Here is a 20,846-nt window from a genome sequence, read left to right on the forward strand (position 1 = left end):
ATAGCAAAAGAGCGGAGTGCTGTTTATTAACCTAATTCAAATCTAATATTTAAAAAAAATCTAAATCTGAAAATTGATGAAATTCGATAAAAATCATTGAAAAAAAAATGAAAATCGTTAAAAAAATTAAGAAAATAAGACATAAATATTTGAAATATGACTTGAAATGAGGTATTTCGTTCTTGGGCAATTCAAAAAATATTTCACAAAACCATAGTTTTCATCGGGCATTGAATTCAGGCAACAGTAATACCGCTATTTCAAAATACTTTGAAAAATCTCAAGCCTCCCTTTCTTTAATGGAAAAATACATTTTTGAAACTTCTTTTTCAGGCTGTATTTGATTGCGTTGTGAACTCCCTAAAGAACGTGTTCAACATCCTCATTGTCTATTTCTTGTTTCAATTCATCTTCGCTGTAATCGCCGTACAACTCTTCAATGGAAAATTCTTTTTCTGTACCGACAAGAATCGAAAATTCGCTCATACCTGCCACGGACAATTCTTCGTCTACGACAACCAAAACGATCCACCGCGAGTGGAGCAAAGAGAATGGCGTCTGCGACCCTTCAACTACGACAACACCATTAACGCGATGCTCACCCTATTCGTAGTAACAACGGGAGAAGGATGGCCCGGCATCCGTCAGAACAGTATGGACACCACATTCGAGGATCAAGGACCCAGCCCATTTTTTCGCGTGGAAGTTGCACTTTTTTATGTGATGTTCTTCATTGTGTTCCCATTCTTCTTTGTCAACATTTTCGTCGCTTTGATTATCATCACGTTCCAAGAGCAAGGAGAGGCTGAATTAAGTGAAGGAGATTTGGACAAGAATCAAAAGCAGTGTATTGATTTCGCGTTGAATGCAAGACCGCGATCGTTGTTTATGCCCGAAGATAAGAATTCAACGAAATATAGGATCTGGAGGCTGGTAACATCACCACCATTTGAGTACTTCATCATGACAATGATTTGTTGTAACACGCTGATTCTAATGATGAAATACTACAACAATCCATTATTCTACGAAGAGATCCTCCGATTGTTCAATACAGCGTTGACAGCAGTTTTCACAGTGGAGAGTATATTGAAAATCTTGGCATTTGGTGTTAGGGTGAGTATAATTTTGTAAAAGTTTGGTTTTTATAATGAATATTTCAGAACTACTTTCGTGATGGCTGGAATCGTTTCGATTTTGTCACCGTCGTGGGTTCTATCACTGATGCTCTTGTCACTGAATTCGGAGGACATTTTGTTTCCCTTGGTTTCCTTCGACTCTTCCGTGCCGCACGTCTTATCCGTTTGCTTCAACAAGGATACACAATCAGAATTCTACTCTGGACGTTCGTTCAAAGTTTCAAAGCCCTTCCCTACGTTTGTCTTCTGATTGGAATGTTGTTCTTCATTTATGCAATCGTTGGAATGCAAGTCTTTGGAAACATCTGGTTGAACGCGGCAACTGAGATCAATCGACACAACAACTTCCAATCATTCTTCAACGCCGTCATCCTCCTCTTCCGATGTGCTACAGGAGAAGGTTGGCAGGATATCATGATGGCTGCAGTTCAAGGAAAAGATTGCGCACGTGCCGGTTCTGCAGAAATCAATTTCGAGAAAGGACAAACCTGTGGAAGCAACGTCTCATACGCCTATTTCACCAGCTTTGTCTTCCTATCCTCTTTCCTTATGCTCAACTTGTTCGTTGCCGTTATTATGGACAATTTTGATTATCTCACAAGAGATTCTTCAATTTTGGGTCCTCATCACCTCGACGAGTTTATCAGAGTCTGGGCTGATTATGATCCAGCTGCAACGTAAGTGATAGAAACTACAGTAGAGTCGGAAAGATTTACAAAAAACGAATTTTTCTGTTGATTTTCGGTAATTTTGATTTCTTGGAGCTTGGCTATCAAGTTTCAGATCACTTTGAAAATTTTAGAGGGAGTAAAACAAACATAGATGGAAAATTTTGCATGAACTGAATTTTTTGTTTAAATTCCTAGTTTTTCAGATAATTTCCGATTTCTGAATGACACTTCTTTTGGTCCGTTTTTGTACTGAAAAAGTGACAAAAATCAAGTGTCTTTCAGAAATCGGCAAATGGCTGGAAAATTAAGAATTTTCAAAAAATAATTCTGTGAATGTAAAGTTCCGAAATTTTCAAAAGGATCGCAAACTTGACCGCCGAGCTCCAGACTCCTCAAAATAGTCGAAATGGCCGAGAATCAACGGAAACATAGATTTCTGTATATCTTATAGACGGTGCTGTACTTGAGTCTTATTCTAACTGGGTCTGTTTCAGGGGTCGAATCCACTATACAGAGATGTATGAGATGCTCCGAATTATGGCACCACCTGTCGGTTTCGGAAAGAAATGTCCTTACCGCCTAGCGTACAAACATCTGATTCGAATGAACATGCCTGTTGCTGAAGATGGAACAGTTCATTTTACAACAACACTCTTTGCACTGATTCGTGAAAGTTTGAGCATCAAAATGAGACCAGTTGAGGAAATGGACGAGGCCGATGAGGAGCTAAGGCTGACTCTGAAGAAAATCTGGCCACTGAAGGCTAAGAAAAATATGGTTGATTTGGTTGTTCCTCCAAATCATGGTATTTAGTGTTACCTTGAAAAATTAGAAATCATTTTTTCAGAACTGTGTTTCCAAAAACTGACCGTTGGAAAAATCTACGCCGGACTGCTCATTCTGGAAAACTATCGCGCTCGAAAAAGCGGGACGGAGGTATGTGAGGTCATCGTTCATTTACTCAAGCTTTCAATTCCTGCTCACTTACAGATTTTTGTTTAAGTGTAAGAGAAATTGGCGAAATCTTTGCCAAAAATAGAGTTTTTTTTTCCGTGTGAAAACTAGAAACATTTTGATTCGAAGTTCCGTAGATCTAGCAAATTTTCGAGTGTAGAGCGGAGGCTTGAAATGAGGTGAAATTAGCTAGAGGCAGTCAAACGACAGCGTGCCGCCGAGCTGCTACGCAAACGACGAAATGCGCTGTTTCACTGGTTCTCGAAAGATTCCAACGAGTCGCAGGTTCAATAATCCCCTAGAAAACCTATAAGAAATCTCCTTTTTGGACTTTTTTCCTAAATACTTTTTTTCTAGAATTTTTCTTCCAGCACTGTTTGAAAGTTTGCCCTGATTGAACAAAAAAAAATAGCATGTCTTTTCCAAACCACCGTAGCAATTGTTACACCCAAGAGCAGTGTTGACTTTGAACTTTTAGATCGGTGGACAAGGATTGTTCGGAGGCGGTCTACGATCCCTGGTTGCCGCTGCCAAAGCGGCCGAATCACAACATTCTTCTCACACTCCACAACCGCCCGAGGAGACGACACCAATTATCACTCACCCACAGCAATATTCGACGGCGCCGACGATGAGTGTACAAGGGTCATCTTCACAGCAGCAGCAGCAGCAGGGACAAGCAGGAACGAGTGGTTCTGTTGGTGGTGGTCAAGTAATGCTTCAGATGGAGCTTGATAAAGAGCCTGGAATTATTCAGCGCCCGTACTCACTATTCAACAGTTTCGTCGACACCATCAAATCGGGAAAAGCCGACGGCGACCTGACACCTGTGCAATATCAGAGTGTTGATCAGCAACAGTAAGCACCTTTTTGTATCACCGCTTTTTGCAGTGAGCTGTAAAAAATTCACTGTGTTTTTAAATCACTGACAGGTTGAAGATAATTGAAGTATCTATTACTTTTTAAGTACGTATAACTGTTCAGATACTCTAATAGGACAAAAATCAATATTTTCATGGGTACCTAAGTTGCCGCATTTCCTCTAATATTTGAAATCAATTATCTAGGTCACTTCAAAAGATATCAGAAACATTTCAACGATAAACTATTCATCATAAATAACCAATATGCTATCAGTTGGCAGACTTTTGATGTATTTCAAGAGAATTGTGACAATTTGGCTCAGCTCTAATGGTTTGGGTGGCCTCTATTAGAGAGAATACAGTATATTCCATATCCTTCTTCGACACCGTTCAACATACCTTAATTGCTCAAATAGAAGCCATCCGATTACGTGCACTTTGAGCTCAATTATCCTGGTCCATTCAAAAACTATCTAAAATTTTCCGACTGATAAATTAATTATCTCAATATCGCAAAGATTTTATTAGATGACAGATTTTTGATATCTCTGATAAAAATTGAGATAATTGAGCTCAAAAGTGTACGTAATTGTGGTATGTAGGGCACAAACCTATATTTCCCTTTTGAGCTTATTTATCTCAATTTTTGTAAGAGGTATCAAAACACTACAAACCACAAAAATGTTGGAAATGTTATCACAAACATTTTATCAGTTGACAGATTTTTGCTATCTATCAGAGAAACCGAGATAAATGAGGACAAATTAGAAGTTTACAATGGCGCTATAGAACATAAATTTTGAATGTGTTTCATTTATTTTTTCGACGCTTCTCTAGTATTCACAACCAATGATTTTAGATATTCCAGCGACAAAATGAACTCAACCGGCAGGCGCCTGTCGGACATGTTCTCCAAGATCCGCCGCGGCAACTCCACCGATCACAATCCACACCAGGTATGCTCTCTAACCCCACCCATTTCAGACAACCACTAATCAAAACCATAGGGATCGTTTCAGTTCTGTCCCTTTTAGATAATCTTGCACAGTGCACACAGTGTCAACCTTTTAGCGTTCCATTATACTGTATATTTTTCTTTCCAAACGTTTCTTTCCGTGTGATTCCGTGTCCAGTGTCCCAGAAAAAACGGTCCGGTCTCTTCTGAACGTGTATTTCTTTATGTGTATACTAATTCTAAAAAATCCATGTCCTGTGCATTCACAAAGGTAACACTGTGTTCTCTTTCACATTCTATCCACTATTGCCTTTAACAGAGAAAACTGAAAAAAACTACTTTTCAAAAATTATAGATGTACCTAACAAGTCATCCCCTATCTAATAATCCACTCAAACCTCTTTGTAGAACTATTCGCACCGCTTCGGTTACAGTCGCAATAGAGGTTCTCGATATGATGAGGTTTGTAGAATATTATGAAAAGTCGAACGCCCAGCCCAAGCTTGAGTAAATTTATATATTTTTACCCATTCCTTACCCTTATTTGTCAATAATTGCGCGTTCAGTTTCTCTAACCCATGTGTGCATTTTTTTTAAACTTTTTCCCCCGATGTATATTTTTTTTGCTGCAATAATAGTACTGCACGATATTAGGCATAATTTTGCTGCTTGTAGAAAAAAATTGATTTTTTTTTCATTTTTCTGCATGCCTCTTCTTGCTTGTTATTGGTTTTTATCTGTGTTTTCTTCTACCGGCAGCATAAAATTTTGAAAAAATTGAAAAAAAATCATGCATGAGGTGTCAATTTGAAATTTTTCTTACGAATTGAACCTTAATCATCCAATTTGAAAAAGTATTAGAATCTTTATTTTTGAAGAATAATTCGTGGAGATGTCTGTGATAATTACGAATAATTTCAGTCAATTTTCAGTGAACATTTCTCTAATTTTTATCAAAATTTATTTTGTCAGTTACTCGGAAATTCCTCAATTTTTTTCTAGCGGGTTGGCGAGTTGTTAAGTTAGAAAATTTTGTTAACGGAAATGCTATAACCCAAGCTCTACCTATATGTGCATTTTGAGCTCAATTATCTTGATTTCTATGTGAGATATCAATTATTTTTCAACTGATGCAATATTTCTCGAAATATTATCAACATTTTATCAGTTGATAATTTTTTGATATCTTCTGAAGGAACCGAGATAATTGAGCTTAAAGTTTACTCATAGGGTATGCTTGTATTAAAGCATTTACAGTATCCTAAACAATTTTGGGTTTTCAAAACATGTTTCGAATTTTGAATTTCCGAAAAATTCAAACTTTCTGCATGATTTTCCTCTCATTGTTTTTTTCCGTATTTTCTAACGCCTCAAACTAAAACCAATTCAGCAAAAAATGTGTTTAAATCATTGTGCATTTGTTCCTAGACTTCTTATCCTTTGCATCCTTATTTTCTTCTAGAACAGTTCTATCATTCTTTTTCAGACCGAGCATTTGTTGGCTCAAGACAATCGCTCTCCATCTTCACCTCGGTATAGGAGCATGGCCCGTGCCTCGCCACCTAGTCCCGCCGAACGATATGGTAGTGGTCATCCACCCAGATATCGCACAGGTAAGTATGCAAAACGGATGACGGGGTTGAATCCACACCAAGGAAGATTGTAATCTACTCAGTTTCGCCGTTTTCCCTTCTCTCTACCCGCAAAAAAAATGCCATTCTGATACTTATCGGACTGACCCGCTTTTTATGTCCGATGCGTGTAGCCGATTCGATAAGAGGGTTCTCCTAATTTGCCGAGAATTGGGAAAACAAAGGGAGAAGACCTAGGGGCATGTTTTCGCTTCTTAAACACACATATATTTCAGAATCGCCACCATCATCGAGATCGGAATATCAGATGTCGATTCGCGACCCGATAATTAGGCGTAATCGTTATAACACAATGGAACACTCACGATCCTCTCACGACCCTCAATATCTACACCATCATCATCAAGATCATTACCAACAGAGTCATCCGCAACACTCCCATCATCCACAACATCTTCAACATTCTCATCACAAAATGTATCAGAATCATAATCAGTATTCGAGAAGCCCAATATACTCGGATGATTCTAGTGTCGCTGAAAGTTATAGACGGGAAAGGGAAATGAGAAGATATCAAGGTAAACGAGAATTTCAGAAACCCATCCCTGATTACATCTTCTCAGATTCCACACCTCAAGACGTCAGCGAGGACGACGACCCAATGCCCACCGCTGTTCGAGCACGCCGATTACCTCTGATTTCCACCATGCCCACACATTATGAGTCTGCTTTCCAACCATCATATAACCAGCATTTGAATGATTCCTATGGTATTATCGTGTTTCACTCGCTCGATTTAATCAAGGTTTTAGGTCTAGGTACCGGGTACCAACGTGATTATCACACTAGCCATCCGCACCACTCGCACCATTCGCAATCACACCAGCAACAACAGCAGCAACATCATCAGCCAATGTACAGCACGTCACCACTAATCTCACCGAGATCCAGTCATAGCTACTATACGCCGAGGAGCTCACAGTACTACGAAATTCCATCGCCGAGTCCCGATGTGAGTTTTGGTAGAGTAGTAAAATGTTTAGAAACGTCAATATTGTCCAGAATTTGTCAGTATAATGCTCCAAGTTGGGCAACCAAAACTAGAGTTTAGACTACAACGTTTAAGATTTTTCTTGTAAAATTCTGATTTTTTGAGATTGAAGATTCTGTTTAATATTTCAAATTCATTAACTTTTTTCAAAAAATTTTTAAAGCGTTTCTTTATCAGCTTTTATTGTAGGTTTAAGATGCCAATATAAAATTGTCGGTCCATTATAAGAATTACACCCTTTTCCAAACGGATGAAAAAATCAACCACAAGAATGCTACTTGAACTTTGAGCTCAATTATTTCGGTTTCTACAAGAGATGTCAACAATCTGGGAACTAGTAAAACGTTTCATCATTATTTTATCAATGGACAACTTTTTGATATCCATCATAGGAACCGAAATAAAAAACTTCAAAGTGCAGGATAAAAGTGCAGTTCTATCAAAGTAAAAGTGGTACTTTTAGACATTGTTTTAATGTAAAAAATTACATTTCAAGAATAGTGTTGTGACCTATTTTAAGGAAAAATAGCCCTGTGCCTAGAATCTCACGAAACTGCCAAACTACAGTAGCCCTTTCCACTTCTTTCAGATCTACCCATCCTATCGTGCGTCGGCCTCGCCTCGCCGGTACCCCACCAGTACCGTCGTCGTTGCCCCGGACCGTGAAGGCTCAAGTGCTCGTGTCATCCAGGCTCAACCTGGCTCCATTCCACTCTCTGACTCGGAAACCGAAGATGATCCTCGATGGGCTATTGTCTAAGCCATCCCTGCTCGCAAGGGAGGCTTCTTCCACCAACCAAAAAAATCGACACCACCTTTCTTATTACCTATTCTTCTATTTTCTATCTATTCCATTCCTGTAAAGTACTGTTCCGCCCGTTTCCAGCCATTCGTTTAAAAAATACCACCAACAATGCCTTGCCTTCACACTCACCATCTCCATTGAAAAAACCACACACTTGCCGCCTTATGATCGTTCGTTTTGACTTTGCGATGTCGCCTGCCTTCTCGACCGTGTCCCCTTATAGTTGCCTTTTTCTTCTTCTAGCTTTAACTTCCATTTTGTTTTTCAGATACTTACTGCGTAAGTTACTTGTTTTCACTGAACGCCTTGCTTGTGCTTTCTCTAAAACCCCCGATTCCTCAAACTGACTTATCATTAACACGCTCAACTCGTATTTGCACTTAGGTTTTTTTTTAATTTGCCAAATTCTACTTTTTTGAAACATGACATAGCTTTTGATATTCGAGTATTATCAGTTTGCGAACATCACTTCTTTTCAGAAAAGATTCAAAACTTGAAGCTTATTTTTGAATCTCATGATGCTCCCAAACTGATAATCAATTCTTGAGCTTCATTTATTCTCAACAAAAGGGTATTTTTCATGTCTTGCATATTGTCATATACCTTTCTTCATCAAATCTGTTAGTTCTAATTTTCACTTGACATGTTTTACTTCTCTTCTTAATGTCTTAAGGTTCTTTCTTCTTCTTCAACTACCTTTTTTCCTTTTTTTTCTGAAAAACCGTTGAATTTTTCATGGGTTATTAAAGTTTTACTTCTTTCACCGCAAGACAACTCAGGATTTCAAAATTTTGTTGAATTACCGGTCGTTTTCACATTAACCAACACATTTTTTCATTCAAATTTCATATTATATTTTTCATACGAAATTTTGTTTTTTTTACAACAGAAAAATTTGTATAAGACAGATCCAAAATTAAAATATGTGAAATTTATGCCGATATTCCAAACATTTTGAAATTCAACCCAATGGTTTTATTTTACCTTTCTAATCCAGTCATTTTCATGTGATTCTAGCCATTTTTTCATTGTTTAACTTCTCTATTTTATTTTCTACGCAATAAAAAATTAAAAACCCAAAGTTTTTTGTCCTTGTATGTCTTGATTTCCCAGAAATCAAAAACCGGTTGTTGTCATTTATTCTGGAATCGGGAATTAAATCAACACTGGCAAAACTCGCAGGCGGTGGTTTTTATGTCATCTGATGATACAACCGCCATCTGAAGAAAAAGAAGTGAAGGAAAACGGCAAACAGAAAACTTTGTTGCCTTGTTAAGGGAAAGTTTTTTTTAATTATTTCTTTGGGCTTCTGTATTTTTTTGAGGGGGAAAATAAAGACGTAAAAATGATCTTTTTTTGGATTACTGTATTTTGTTCAAATTGTGGAAATATTGAGAATCTTATACTTCTGCTATGAGTTGAAGCTTCTTCGAAAATTGGAAAAATGCAGTAAATCCATAATTTTAAAAGAAATGCGAGAAATTCTTCAAAATTTCGAAAAAAATTTTTATGAAATTATGTTTCAAAAATTATTAATTTGAATATAGTAGTACTCCGAAAAACCAGTTTTCTCAGTTTCAATTGTTTTGAGCTTAATTGCCGTCACCCTAATCAACCATCACCTTTGAGCTTATATATCTAATTATCTGGAAATGATATCAAAAAGTAGTCAACTGACAAAATGTTTGTCTTACTATTCCCAATATTTTATCGGTTTAACAATTTTTGATATCTCTCACAGAAATTGAGATAATTGAGCTCAATATTTAAGCATAATTTGAACGCAGATAGGAGGCCCCGCAATAGGTCAACTTTGAGCCAATATATCTCATTCCCTGTAAAACATATCGAAAAGTGGTTAATTGGAAAAATATGTATTATAATATTAGAAATATTTTGTCTGTTAACCACTTTTTGATATATTTTACAGGAATCTAGAAAATTTAGCTCAAATTTGAAATTGAAGGAAAAAAAGGTCATTCTGTTAGAATGTTTACGGTTGCCGATTCTAAAACTATCACATTTTACTGAAACCTGAAAACTCTACTTTTAAAAATTACATGCTTAGTTTTCTTCTAATTCTCTTTAGGTGTGTAGTTTCATTACCGAAATTAAATAACTTATACACAATCAGCCTAAAATCACATTTTCAGTTTCAAAGAAAAACTGAAAAATCTTTTCCCTTCACAGTTCAGAACCAGTACTGTATACCCGAGGCAAGTGTCCACTGTCATTTTCGCTTTTATCACCTCATGTTGGCTGTTTCCGGATGAGACAGCCGTCTAGCTAGGTGTGAATCCTCAGCACTTCCTTTCACACATGCTTTCCTTCCACTTTCTCACTATATGAACAATCATTGATGTTTGTATGAACAACGAGTGAATAAGGAGCGAACAAGCGGTTGTTGAAGGTGTGAAACCACACAGATCACCAGAATAGCCACAAAAAATAGTGAGATCGGAATTTCTCAAAACACGTTGTCACTTTTTTTTCAGTAATAATAAATCGAGATACTATTTTTTTTTGTTTCTATTTGTCTTAAATTACCGACAGACCACCCCAAACGCACTTTCGACCAGTCGTAAATCTCTTTCCCTTCCTCGCCCGAATCACTCCTGGAATTTCCTTCTTGCCTCCGCATCCCTCCGATTTCGTACAGAATGGAAATCGACCGCCGAGATCACTATCAGGCGTAAGAATCAGACACTTTCTGCGCGAAAAATAGGCCCTAGTTCGGATGTGTGTCGATACACACAGCCGAAAATGGTCAAATGTGAATTTCACGCACGTCTTCTGTTTCCCTCCGAAGAGGTGGAGTGAGAGTGTTGAAAAGAGAATGAGCTGAAGGAATTCGGCTGGGTGTAATGACCATGAGAAGTGTTGAGGATGATGGATCGGTTTTTCTTCTTTCTCCAGTACATCTCACCTTTTTTCTCTCTTCTCGTTGAAGATAATCATCTGTTCCTCTCACTCTTTTTTTGGCTGACACTAATGATCTATTGGTGTTAATGGGGGGAGAGAATTGTTGTGTTAATAGGAGTGGCCATGCCACCTTCATGGTTATCACTTGGGTGATTTCTTATCAGTCATTAATCTTATAAGAATTAACTGTTTGTCATAAAACTAATTAATTATGAGAGTAACCTAGGAATGAAATTTGAAAAAAAAGGAATTTCTGGATGCCATTCACATTTGGTTGTCATGAAATAATGATTTTGGTGAAAACATCAACCGTTTTCTCGGAGGAAGTACGACAACTTGTAGACTTTAATTTACCAATTTTATTGTTTTTGTTTTCAATTCAAGTTATCTTTTATCAGTAATATTAAAAAACAAGCTTTTATCATTTTCAAGGTTTTAAAGAATTTACTGTATTTCTTCTAATACAAGCCATTCGAATCCGTCCACTTTAAACTCCATTATCTGAGTTTTTATGAAAATATTGAAAATTTGTCAATTGACAAATTGTTTGTCATAATATCACCAATGGTTTATCAGATGACAAATTTTTGATATCTTTCGCAGAAATCCAGATAATTGAGCTCAAAACTGACAAAACTGGCGGTGTAAGTAGGCTTTTATTAGAAGAATACGGTAATTCCAGATTTCATACTTTTCTGCGGACATTATCAGTTTACCAAAGTTTTCAGAAAACCCGCACTATTTTTTTATTATTATCGGTTCTTTGTCAAATCCACCGACATGTTTCCCAAGTCATAACCAATTCAGAGTCCTTTGATGAATAACCATCACGTCTGTTAACAAGATGCACACTTTTACAATCAACCACTGCCAACATTTACAACAATTTTGCGCGGTCCCCTTTTACTACTAAATCATCATAAAACATCATCGTTCCACCTTGCGCGAGTTGTTGCAAACAATAACAACCGTTGCCTGTGGTTGGTGTTGCGTCATCCATAATGCATACATTTAGTTGCCGTCCGACGTCTCCAGACTATTCGGCTTCCAACAATTATCACATTTTCCGGGCTATTCATACCCGACCATCCATTGCTTGTCTCTTTTTCCCTCGGCTTCTCATTCTAAAAGCTATAATTGTGACTAATTGTACACATACAACAAAGTCACTCATATACATTGGCATCCGAAGCCATCGGCAAACTTCTCGGAACCGTCCCCTCGGTTTAGATTGTCCTTCCCATGCCATCTTCGGCCATTCGACACCTCAAAACCATTCATTTTCGAATCCTCTTTTATTCATCTCGTCTATTGCCCCTCGTTTTTTTTTGTCTTCTATCGGTTGCCATCTTTCTTCCGACCACCCATGGAAAACAATGATGCGCCTAATAATTATAGAAGGTTCGGGTCATAATTGCCCCTTATAACCGCTACCTTTCGTTTACCAACTGTCGAAATTGGAATAGAAAAAGCGTCTGGGAAACGGAAGGGGATTCATTTCATTTTAAATTGAATCATTCCATTTACCTTTCCATTCCATAAATCAAAAAAGGCGTCCGAAGTGAAAATGAAACAAGGGAAAAAAGAGGGAATCGGTCACGGGTTGTCCGCGAAACTCACTTTAACGAGTACTTTCTCATTTTGAGGTCATTCATAACAAAAAAACATGGACAGTTTGAAAAAGTAAACAAAACGGTCACTTGAATTGTGGTAGCGCCATAAATTTTAGAGAATAACTTTGTTATCTTGAGGAAAGATCTGTAATACGGTTCCTTAATTAAAATTCGATGTTTTTCAAATTTGTGTTGACGACAGAAAGGAAAGATGCAAAATTTGAGATACCGATCAGATAATTTACAGTCCGAAAAAAATAACATGACCGTTTGCGAGAACGCGGAACAAAGAAAATTTCTTTTAAAGAAAAGATACCGTAATCTTTAAAAAAATGTTTGATTTCAGGTTTTTTAGTTTTCAAAAACGCATATTTGGATTTTTTGAAGTTTCTGATTTTTCTGAAAAAGAGATAACCTAGAAACTGAGTAGATAATCTTTTGAGCAGTCAACTTTGGCTTAATTAAATTTGGTTACTGTAGGAGGTTTGAAAAAAAAGTTTTTGCAAAAACTAAACCGTCACGTTTGAGCTCACATATCTCGATTCCTCTAAGAGATTTGAAAGTTTTGTCAACTGATAAAATATTAGTAATAATATGGTAAATTATTTATCAGTTGACAAAGTTTTGACATCTTTCACAGGAATCTAGACAATTGAGCTCAAAGTTGATGTTGTCGGTATTTGTTAGGATAAACGGTATTTTTCAGATGATGGCGAATCAAAGTCAGTTAGCGAATTTTAATATGTAAGGTTTTTCAATTTGTCCGGAAAAATGCTAACTTGCAGTTTTAGCTCTAACTTGAAACTGTAAGCTCTCATTTTTAGTTTTCAGGGCTGTAAGATAATTTTTCAGTTGTTCTTTTTTCTAGAAAATATCACGTTGGCAGTTGTGGTCCCTAGTTTTTCTCTTGCATGACCACTCTCATAATTTGACCCCTCCCAATCCTTCTGTTATCAGTCATAATTACGACCTGTCGTCCCATCCATCCACCAAATGCCGTCAGACCCGCTGAATGCTGCCACAGAACAGTCCCCCCTCTCGCGTCTCTACCAGTCATCCTCTATTTTTCGAATGAGCCTCTTATCTCGTGGTGGTCCCTCTCTTCCTGCATCTCCCCCTCAACGGATAGTCCTTACACGGCGAGGTAGAAAGGGCACACGTCTCTTTTCTTTTTCTTCTTCCCCCCCCCCCCCCCCCCCCCCCACCTCTATCCTTTTCCGTTCGCCCCGCCCACCATCTCACCCCCGCGCAGTTCGTTTCATTGTGTGTATGTGTTCTCTTCTTCCACCAAAGGCGCATTCGTCCCTTACTCCCTCCCTCGGCATTTGCATGCGATCGTATTTTTTTTCGAACGTACCAAAGCATGAAGATTTGATTTGATTTTTTTCTTACGATTTTGAATTTGTATCTCTTCTTTCACAACCTCACTTTTTGATTGAATCGTATATTTTTTCTTCAAAGTCTTAAAATTTTCCAGACCATGGGATTACCAATAGTTACTCTTTTAACACTGCTCGGGTTGAGCTCAGGTAAGTATTTGAAAAAACTGTATTGTTCCAAATTCTCTGTTTTCTAGCTCAAATGATGTCACAAGTGATGGTGGCTCAAGTGAAAATTACCGATGCTCCATACCCAGTTTCCAATGCCGAACAGCTCAATCAAGTCGTGTGGACCGTGCACGGAACACCTACTAAGGAAGCGATTTTCTGCGTTTCCGAGGCTCCAGTCTCCCAGCTCCGATTCGTGTGCACCGATTGTATGGAGAAGAATATTACCGACATGGTTAATGTGCTCAATTCGGCACAGGATATCACCCGTCGAGTTGGATTTCCGGTGAGTGGTAGGCTTAGTGAAACCTTAGCGCCCAAAATATTCCCATATTCCATGGCCTTCAGTTTTCTTAGCGCCCAAAATATTCCCATATTCCATGGCCTTCTCTTTCCTCATTTCGCCTTCTTCTTCTTCTTCTTCTTCTTCTTCTTCTTCTTCTTCCTTTTCCTCTTCAAATCCTCTATAATCTAATCTGTGTGTGATTCTTGTTTCCTTTTGCTTTTGGCATAATCTCAAATCGATTCAAGTCAGTGTCACCCCTCTCAACAAGTGACTAATGGGGGGTAAATCTTCAAAAAAAGAAAAGAAACTTTCTGACATCACCTTACACTTTCCCTCTTACTACCGTACCGACCCGAAGACATTCATAAATCATACCCGTTAAGCTGTTAACGACTTCCAAAAGTCGCTAATATATACTTTGAGAGGATTTAGTAGATAACGAGGAATGCATCTATCCGACTAGGAAGGAAAAGTAACAAGAATCTGAGAATTAAGCCTATCTGCCGCAAAAGGTCAAGGCCCCATTGAGGCGGCATGAAACATACAGACAAAGGTCTTACGCTTCCCTCATGTCTGTTTGGTCATTTTTATGCTTCAGTAAAGTAGGATTATGCCCACTGCCTGGTGGTCCGTACTAATCTGGAGGGGCTTCCGAATATAACGGAAAGCAGCGAGCGACAAAAACAGTAATTTTTCATTTTCTTTATTGATTCTGATGATTCTCCTGATGCTGCTTTTGATACATTTTGATTGATCACTTTCCCAATTCGTCACTGTCAGTGCGGTCATCCATTCTCCTCTAGACATCAGATGCTTTGAATTTTTTGGAGGTCATATCCGGTCTCAAAAGCTTCACCTTCCTCATCTAAACACACAGTTTCGATTTCAAGTACCAGTACCTTATGGGAAAGGATAGTATGTTCGTTGTGGTGCATTTATGGGAGGTTTTCGGAAGGCAAAGGTTTCGTTCCATGTTTGCGTAACGGGGGGCCGGGGATGCGCGTGTACATATATTTTCATAACCTTCCGTCTCCGTCCCCCGCTTCCTTCTCAGAGTGCTCAAACATAATATAAGAATGTTATGAGGAACCATCAGGGAAATAGGAATTATGATTTAGTCAGTCTATCTACTGAGTGTCAAAATTTCACGGATCATTTGGCGACATCCCCTCCCACTAATTTGATTAGAAGCGATTAATTGGAACGGAAACCGTTTTAGGCACTTAATCAAAGAGCGAGATCAACGCACTTTGTTATCCAACCCCAAAAAAACATGATGGTGAGGAAAGTAACCTTCTTCGCACACAGAAGCGCAAAGTGATGAAAACGAAAAAAAGTTGTTTGATGTGGCCGACACAGCGAGGGCTTGATAACATGCAAACAGTTCTTGACAATTTAGAAACATCTGAGGAGAGAAGAAGGTCACAACAGCATCGGTTTTTTATCGTTCCCTCTCATCAGGGTTGATGCACCTTTCGAGTGGTGGTGGACCGCAATCAAATGCGATAATCTAGAGGGGTCACATGGAATATTGCGTAATTCCCAGCAATGAGGCTTGCTGATAAGAGTTCTGTGTCCCCATAAATTGTTAGAGCAAACATAAATGTGGTATGGAGCTCGATAGGTTAACAAAAATGTTTTTGTGGATGTGGGAATAGTATTTAGAAATGAATAATGAAATTTTGAAAGACATCCAAGCACCAAAAATCCAGTTACAGTAACGGATGATCAAAAACATAGTTTTCAGACGTTTTTGGCCATTTTGATGATTTTCAGAGCTCGGCTGCCAGGTTTCTAATCACTTTGAAAATTTCGGAGGGTGTGAAACAAGCCTAGATTGGAAACGTTGCATTCACAGATTTTTTTTTTCGGAATTCCAAGTTTTTCAGCTTTTTGCCGATGTCTGAAAAATCTGCTTCTTTCACTTTTTAATCAAAAACACAAGCCAAAATCGGAAACTGGACAGCAGAGCTCCAGAGTCCTGAAAATGGTTAAAATGGCCAAAAGTTAACTGAAACATACGTTTTTGTATATCTTATTGAACGGTGATGTATCTTCTAATCTCTTATAGAGTCGCACCAAAGAGGGGTTAAGTTTAGTGCTTACGGTAGATCAAAAATCATCAATCACAGATTCTCCAACTTTTCATCCAAAACCAAAAAGGTCCATCAAACCCAAAAAAAAGTAAACCCGAGAAAACAGGTCGAAACAAAAGGTGTCACGGCTCGTTTACTTCCTGAAACCGTAACGGATGTATCTAGTTCACCCTGTTTTGTTCGTTTTCAAATCCGATGTCACTTTACGCGTCATTTCTTTGTTATGTGTCGGCCCCACACACACACACACCGCCAGACTTTTTCCTTTTCTGTACTAATGTCCAAATTCGTCTCCAACCACAACTGACACATTCCAATTTCTCTCAATGTCACTCAAAAAAAAAAAGAAATTGAAGGAGAATAGAAAGGAAGCCTGACTCATAATACATTCGAAATTCATTTCAGGCTGTCACACTCAGGGACATTAATGTGAACACTAATTGGTCCGGCGCGACAATCATATGCCAAGCGGCTCTCAATGGAGGTAAGTGGCTCTCGAAAAGCACCTGGACCTTCTCCTCCAGACCCTCGATTACGTAAAATGGGACCGAAGCGCAATATGGTTTCTTTTCTTTAGGTACCGTCGATTCTGCTCCATCTGCAGTTGAAGTGAGATATCTTCGCCAGCCGCACGTCGTCGATTCAAACGGACAATCTCCAGTGTTGATTGGAAACCAAGGATACCGGTAAGTGAGACAACGAGACTGGCTTGAAAGGGAGAGGGAGAACTCGTTTTTTGATGTTGCCGATGAGTGGCGGTTATTAAAAAACCGCTGTACACAACAATGGTGTAAAATAATTAGTGCAATTTGGCGAGACTTGCATCTATACAATCTTTTTTCAAAAGAACTAATTATAGAAGGGTGTCGGATTATTTTTAACCTTTTTTTCAATACCAAAAGCATCTTCCTCTTTTCAGATTCTTTGTGGAATGTGTCCGCAATGCTGAGGGAATCTGTCAACAGAGCGGAAGACGAAAGACACTGAAGTGCAATGTTCAATCCAATCCACCAGCCACACAGTACCGTTGGTTGAAGAATGGAAGTCCAAGGTAAATTTTGCCTTTGGCAACAATCAATCTCATCCAACCACCTGCCCGCACATCCTTCCCATCCAACCCATTAATTTACAGCGGAACAGGCGCCGAAATTACGATTGGAACGGAAATGATCGGGCAATCAATTCAATGTCAAGCCAATAACGGTCTTCACGACGAGTCGAACATGCCACTGTCGCAAGCGGTTCAAATTGATCCTTACTGTACGGCAATCAATTAGATTTTTCTTGTTTTTTTTCAACACTCTAATTTATTTCAGCATCCGCCAAACTTCTGAAGGACAACTTCCAACAATTACAATCATCCTCACCATTCCTTGCTAACAACAGAATCGAAATGAACCAACAAGTGAACTTGGGATGTCAAGTTGAAGGAAATCCACGCCCAATCGTCTACTGGAGAATGAGAAAACAGAATGGCGATGTTGTCGACGCTGCATGCCCACAGGGGCTCGAAGGACAGTACCAGGAAATGGCTCCAGAAGGAGCAAGATCCGCAAACATCGTTCGTCTCACTGCTCTGTGCTCTCTCCGCATTTCCAACTATTCCTATTCGGGACAATACTGGTGTGCCGCTTGCTCCCAAGTCAGCCAAGGAGAGCCAGAATGCTCACCAAGCCTCGAAACCCCAGGAACATCCAGTCTCAACGTTCAAGTTATCGGTGCTCCGAGCAACTCAGATGCTCCTCCAAGCATTGAGCAACGTGGACCAGACGCCACTGTTCTTGTGCATTATTGTGCCGAACCAATGCCTCGTCCACCACGTGAGATCGTGTTCAGCATCGATCAAAACGACCTTCAGGTAAGAGAATCGTAATTAGGAATGCACTATCCTATTCTAATAACTCCTCGGGTCTCCTCCTTTAATGACTTCGGCCTAAATTCGATGCATATGAATAAACAAAACTTAATTCCGCGGAGGAGGTTATGGTTAGAAACTTAAACCAGTAATAAAACTACCGTATTTCCTGCTAAACCAAACTGTCATGTTTAAACTCACATATCTCAATTCCCATCAAAGATATATAATATTTGTGAATTGATAAATTATTTATCATAATATCACCAAATGTTTGAATGTTTCTCATAAGAACCAAGATAATTGAGCTAAAAATTGGCTGTTTAGGAAATGATAGTCCACTGGCCGAACAATCATCATCATTTGACTAACACCGTATTTCATAGATACTCACTCTAACTATCTACTTTGAGGTCAATTATCACGCTTTCTGTGAAAAATATCTGAAATTTGTCAACTAATGAATTATTTGTCATAACATTACCAATATTTCATCAATCAACAAATTTTTGATATCTTCAACAAAAATCGAGATAATTGAGCTCAAAGTTGAGTGGTGCAGAGGAAAATGTCAAAGGATTTTAATAATAATTTCTCTAATTCCAGGTTGGCCAATCATGGGAGAACTTCCACTTCGACTCGGCTGTCACCAACAACACCGTACCCAACTGCTACATTGCTCGTCTCACAATTTCACCAGTCCGCGAAGAGGACCAATACCGTCAAATCGCGCTCAAACTCCAAAACCAGTTCGGATCTAAACAGTACGTTATTTGAATAAGAGGTGCTCTCTCTCTTCTTTATGCCAAATGCACATTCCTATTTACCTATTCAAGTGAGAGAGAGAGAGAGAGTGCCGAGGCATTGTGTACCAAAAAAGAAGGGGTCAAATCCCACGTGAGAGGTCAACCCTGGGCTTTCATTCTAGTAGGATATGCAAATAGAGACAATAAGTCTTATATGAATGGAAGGGGGTTTTCGTTATGGTTATGAAGACGTCAAGTATTTGTGTCTCACTAGGAGAAGTGCGTTATGGGAAAATTATGATGGACTGAACAATAGAATAAAGAAGAATAAATGACACCACGGAGAACTAATGTTTTTTCAGGATACCAGTTGCAATGGATGCGTTGTTAGGGGGCGACAGTACGATGGTTGGTAGAATGTCAACGTTCTGGATTTATATCCTGATTGGAGTGGGAGCACTGCTTGCTGTCATCTGTGTTATCACAATTTGTGTCAGAAGGCGTAAGAGGAAAAAATGAAAAAGCAAACATTGAAAAATCAATTTTCAGGAGGTAAGGATCATCCAGACTACAATGAGCCGAAATCCAAAGCCAAGTGAGTCAACTTACTTGAAAAATCCAAAACCTGCAACTAACCTTCACCTTTTTTTTCAGCCTCAATTCCCGGGAAGAGTTCTTCGATCCATCGCAAGACGGCGGTCCTCGATTGTACGCTCAACACCCACCAGAGGTATGCGATTCAGCGTATGGCGTCTATTTGAGTCGCGAAGCTGTCGTCTGAGTTTTCTGACCTCTCAATATCCACTGATTTCCCTTCATCCCATTGCTAATCCTTCCATTCCTATCAATAGTGATCCTATCGGTTTCCTTCCACCCTTTTCTTGTGATAATTCCTTCTTTTTCTCTACTGACACCATTCTATTTTGCACCATACCTCTCTCTAAACTATATCAAGCCATTTTAGGTAACCTCATACGACCAGGCAGTTCACGATGCTTATATGGCCTACGATCCACGCATGTCAACCGTCTAACACACTAAAACCACTGGCTTTTTGTGTGTTCCTCGCTTTAAAACCGTTTTAATTCCGCTTCTTTTTTCTCGCTCAACTCAAGGCTCTAACTCTGGTGTGCATGCACTACTCAAAGCTTTCAATGTGTTTTCTTATTATTTTGCTCCATTTTTTGCTTTCTTTCTTATCAAACGCTTCAGAAAAAACGGGCCACTGTTGCTGCATTTCACGAGGGTGTTAACTATGCTGAACTCGAACTAAAACGCAGTCATGCACAGCCAACAACCAGCACTATCTCTTTAAGTTCCGTTCATAGTAGACCGCACAGAGGGGGCTCCGCTTCTGTGCAGTCTAGCGTCTAGCTCTATGTCTTTTTACTCCTTATGTGTTACCTTATGTGTTTTTCATATTCTGCCCCTCTTTTTTATTGTCTTTTCCGTGTAACGGTCCAATTCAAATTTTTTGTTTAGCCATCATTTGCAGCTTCGGGTATTTTATGCTATCTCTATCATTTTCCTGTCCTCTCCTCTTTCTTACTTAAGTTACTACATTTGATTTTTTCTCTCTGCTCCATTTGTTTTTATTTCTTTTTCAAAATAGGCATAAATTGTTTCCCAGAAATTTTTTATTGCAAAAAAAATGAAAATGAGAATTGTGAAATTTAAGACTTTTGGAATGATGAAAATACAAAGAAATGAGAATGTCCTGTTCAGGTTTTCAGTTGCACAATTCAAAAAAA

At 38.7% G+C, this 20,846-nt stretch overlaps 4 protein-coding genes across 4 annotated transcripts in view; all 4 read left to right on the forward strand.

Moving 5' to 3' along the window:
* The window catches only part of Cbr-unc-2, a gene marked incomplete at both ends in the record, with an annotated part of 9,484 nt that extends 6,136 nt beyond the window's left edge, over positions 1-3,348 (forward strand). The window contains 6 exon segments of the mRNA XM_002643789.1: positions 334-1,116; positions 1,164-1,816; positions 2,305-2,615; positions 2,658-2,746; positions 2,958-3,049; positions 3,243-3,348. Coding sequence (XP_002643835.1) covers positions 334-1,116; positions 1,164-1,816; positions 2,305-2,615; positions 2,658-2,746; positions 2,958-3,049; positions 3,243-3,348 — 2,034 coding nt within the window.
* Positions 3,349-4,502: 1,154 nt separating this feature from the next.
* On the forward strand, positions 4,503-7,985 carry CBG02060 (the record flags this gene model as incomplete). The annotated part of the gene is made up of 6 exons (XM_002643790.1): positions 4,503-4,583; positions 6,069-6,195; positions 6,450-6,752; positions 6,798-6,944; positions 6,987-7,186; positions 7,815-7,985. The coding sequence occupies 6 exons, from the start codon at positions 4,503-4,505 to the stop codon at positions 7,983-7,985; spliced, it is 1,029 nt and encodes a 342-aa protein (XP_002643836.1).
* Positions 7,986-12,776: 4,791 nt separating this feature from the next.
* On the forward strand, positions 12,777-13,577 carry CBG27498 (the record flags this gene model as incomplete). The annotated part of the gene is made up of 3 exons (XM_045239048.1): positions 12,777-12,833; positions 13,406-13,474; positions 13,569-13,577. The coding sequence occupies 3 exons, from the start codon at positions 12,777-12,779 to the stop codon at positions 13,575-13,577; spliced, it is 135 nt and encodes a 44-aa protein (XP_045098065.1).
* Positions 13,578-14,045: 468 nt separating this feature from the next.
* Cbr-igcm-3 lies at positions 14,046-20,469 on the forward strand (the record flags this gene model as incomplete). The annotated part of the gene is made up of 10 exons (XM_045239051.1): positions 14,046-14,094; positions 14,142-14,398; positions 16,900-16,978; positions 17,072-17,180; positions 17,414-17,545; positions 17,627-17,754; positions 17,811-18,352; positions 18,912-19,113; positions 19,645-19,690; positions 20,244-20,469. 10 exons carry the CDS (start codon positions 14,046-14,048, stop codon positions 20,467-20,469), a joined length of 1,770 nt encoding a protein of 589 aa, XP_045092018.1.
* Between the last annotated feature and the right edge of the window lie 377 nt (positions 20,470-20,846).

The sequence above is a fragment of the Caenorhabditis briggsae genome, assembly GCF_000004555.2.
Source record: "Caenorhabditis briggsae complete genome, chrX, whole genome shotgun sequence".
NCBI lineage: Eukaryota > Metazoa > Nematoda > Chromadorea > Rhabditida > Rhabditidae > Caenorhabditis > Caenorhabditis briggsae.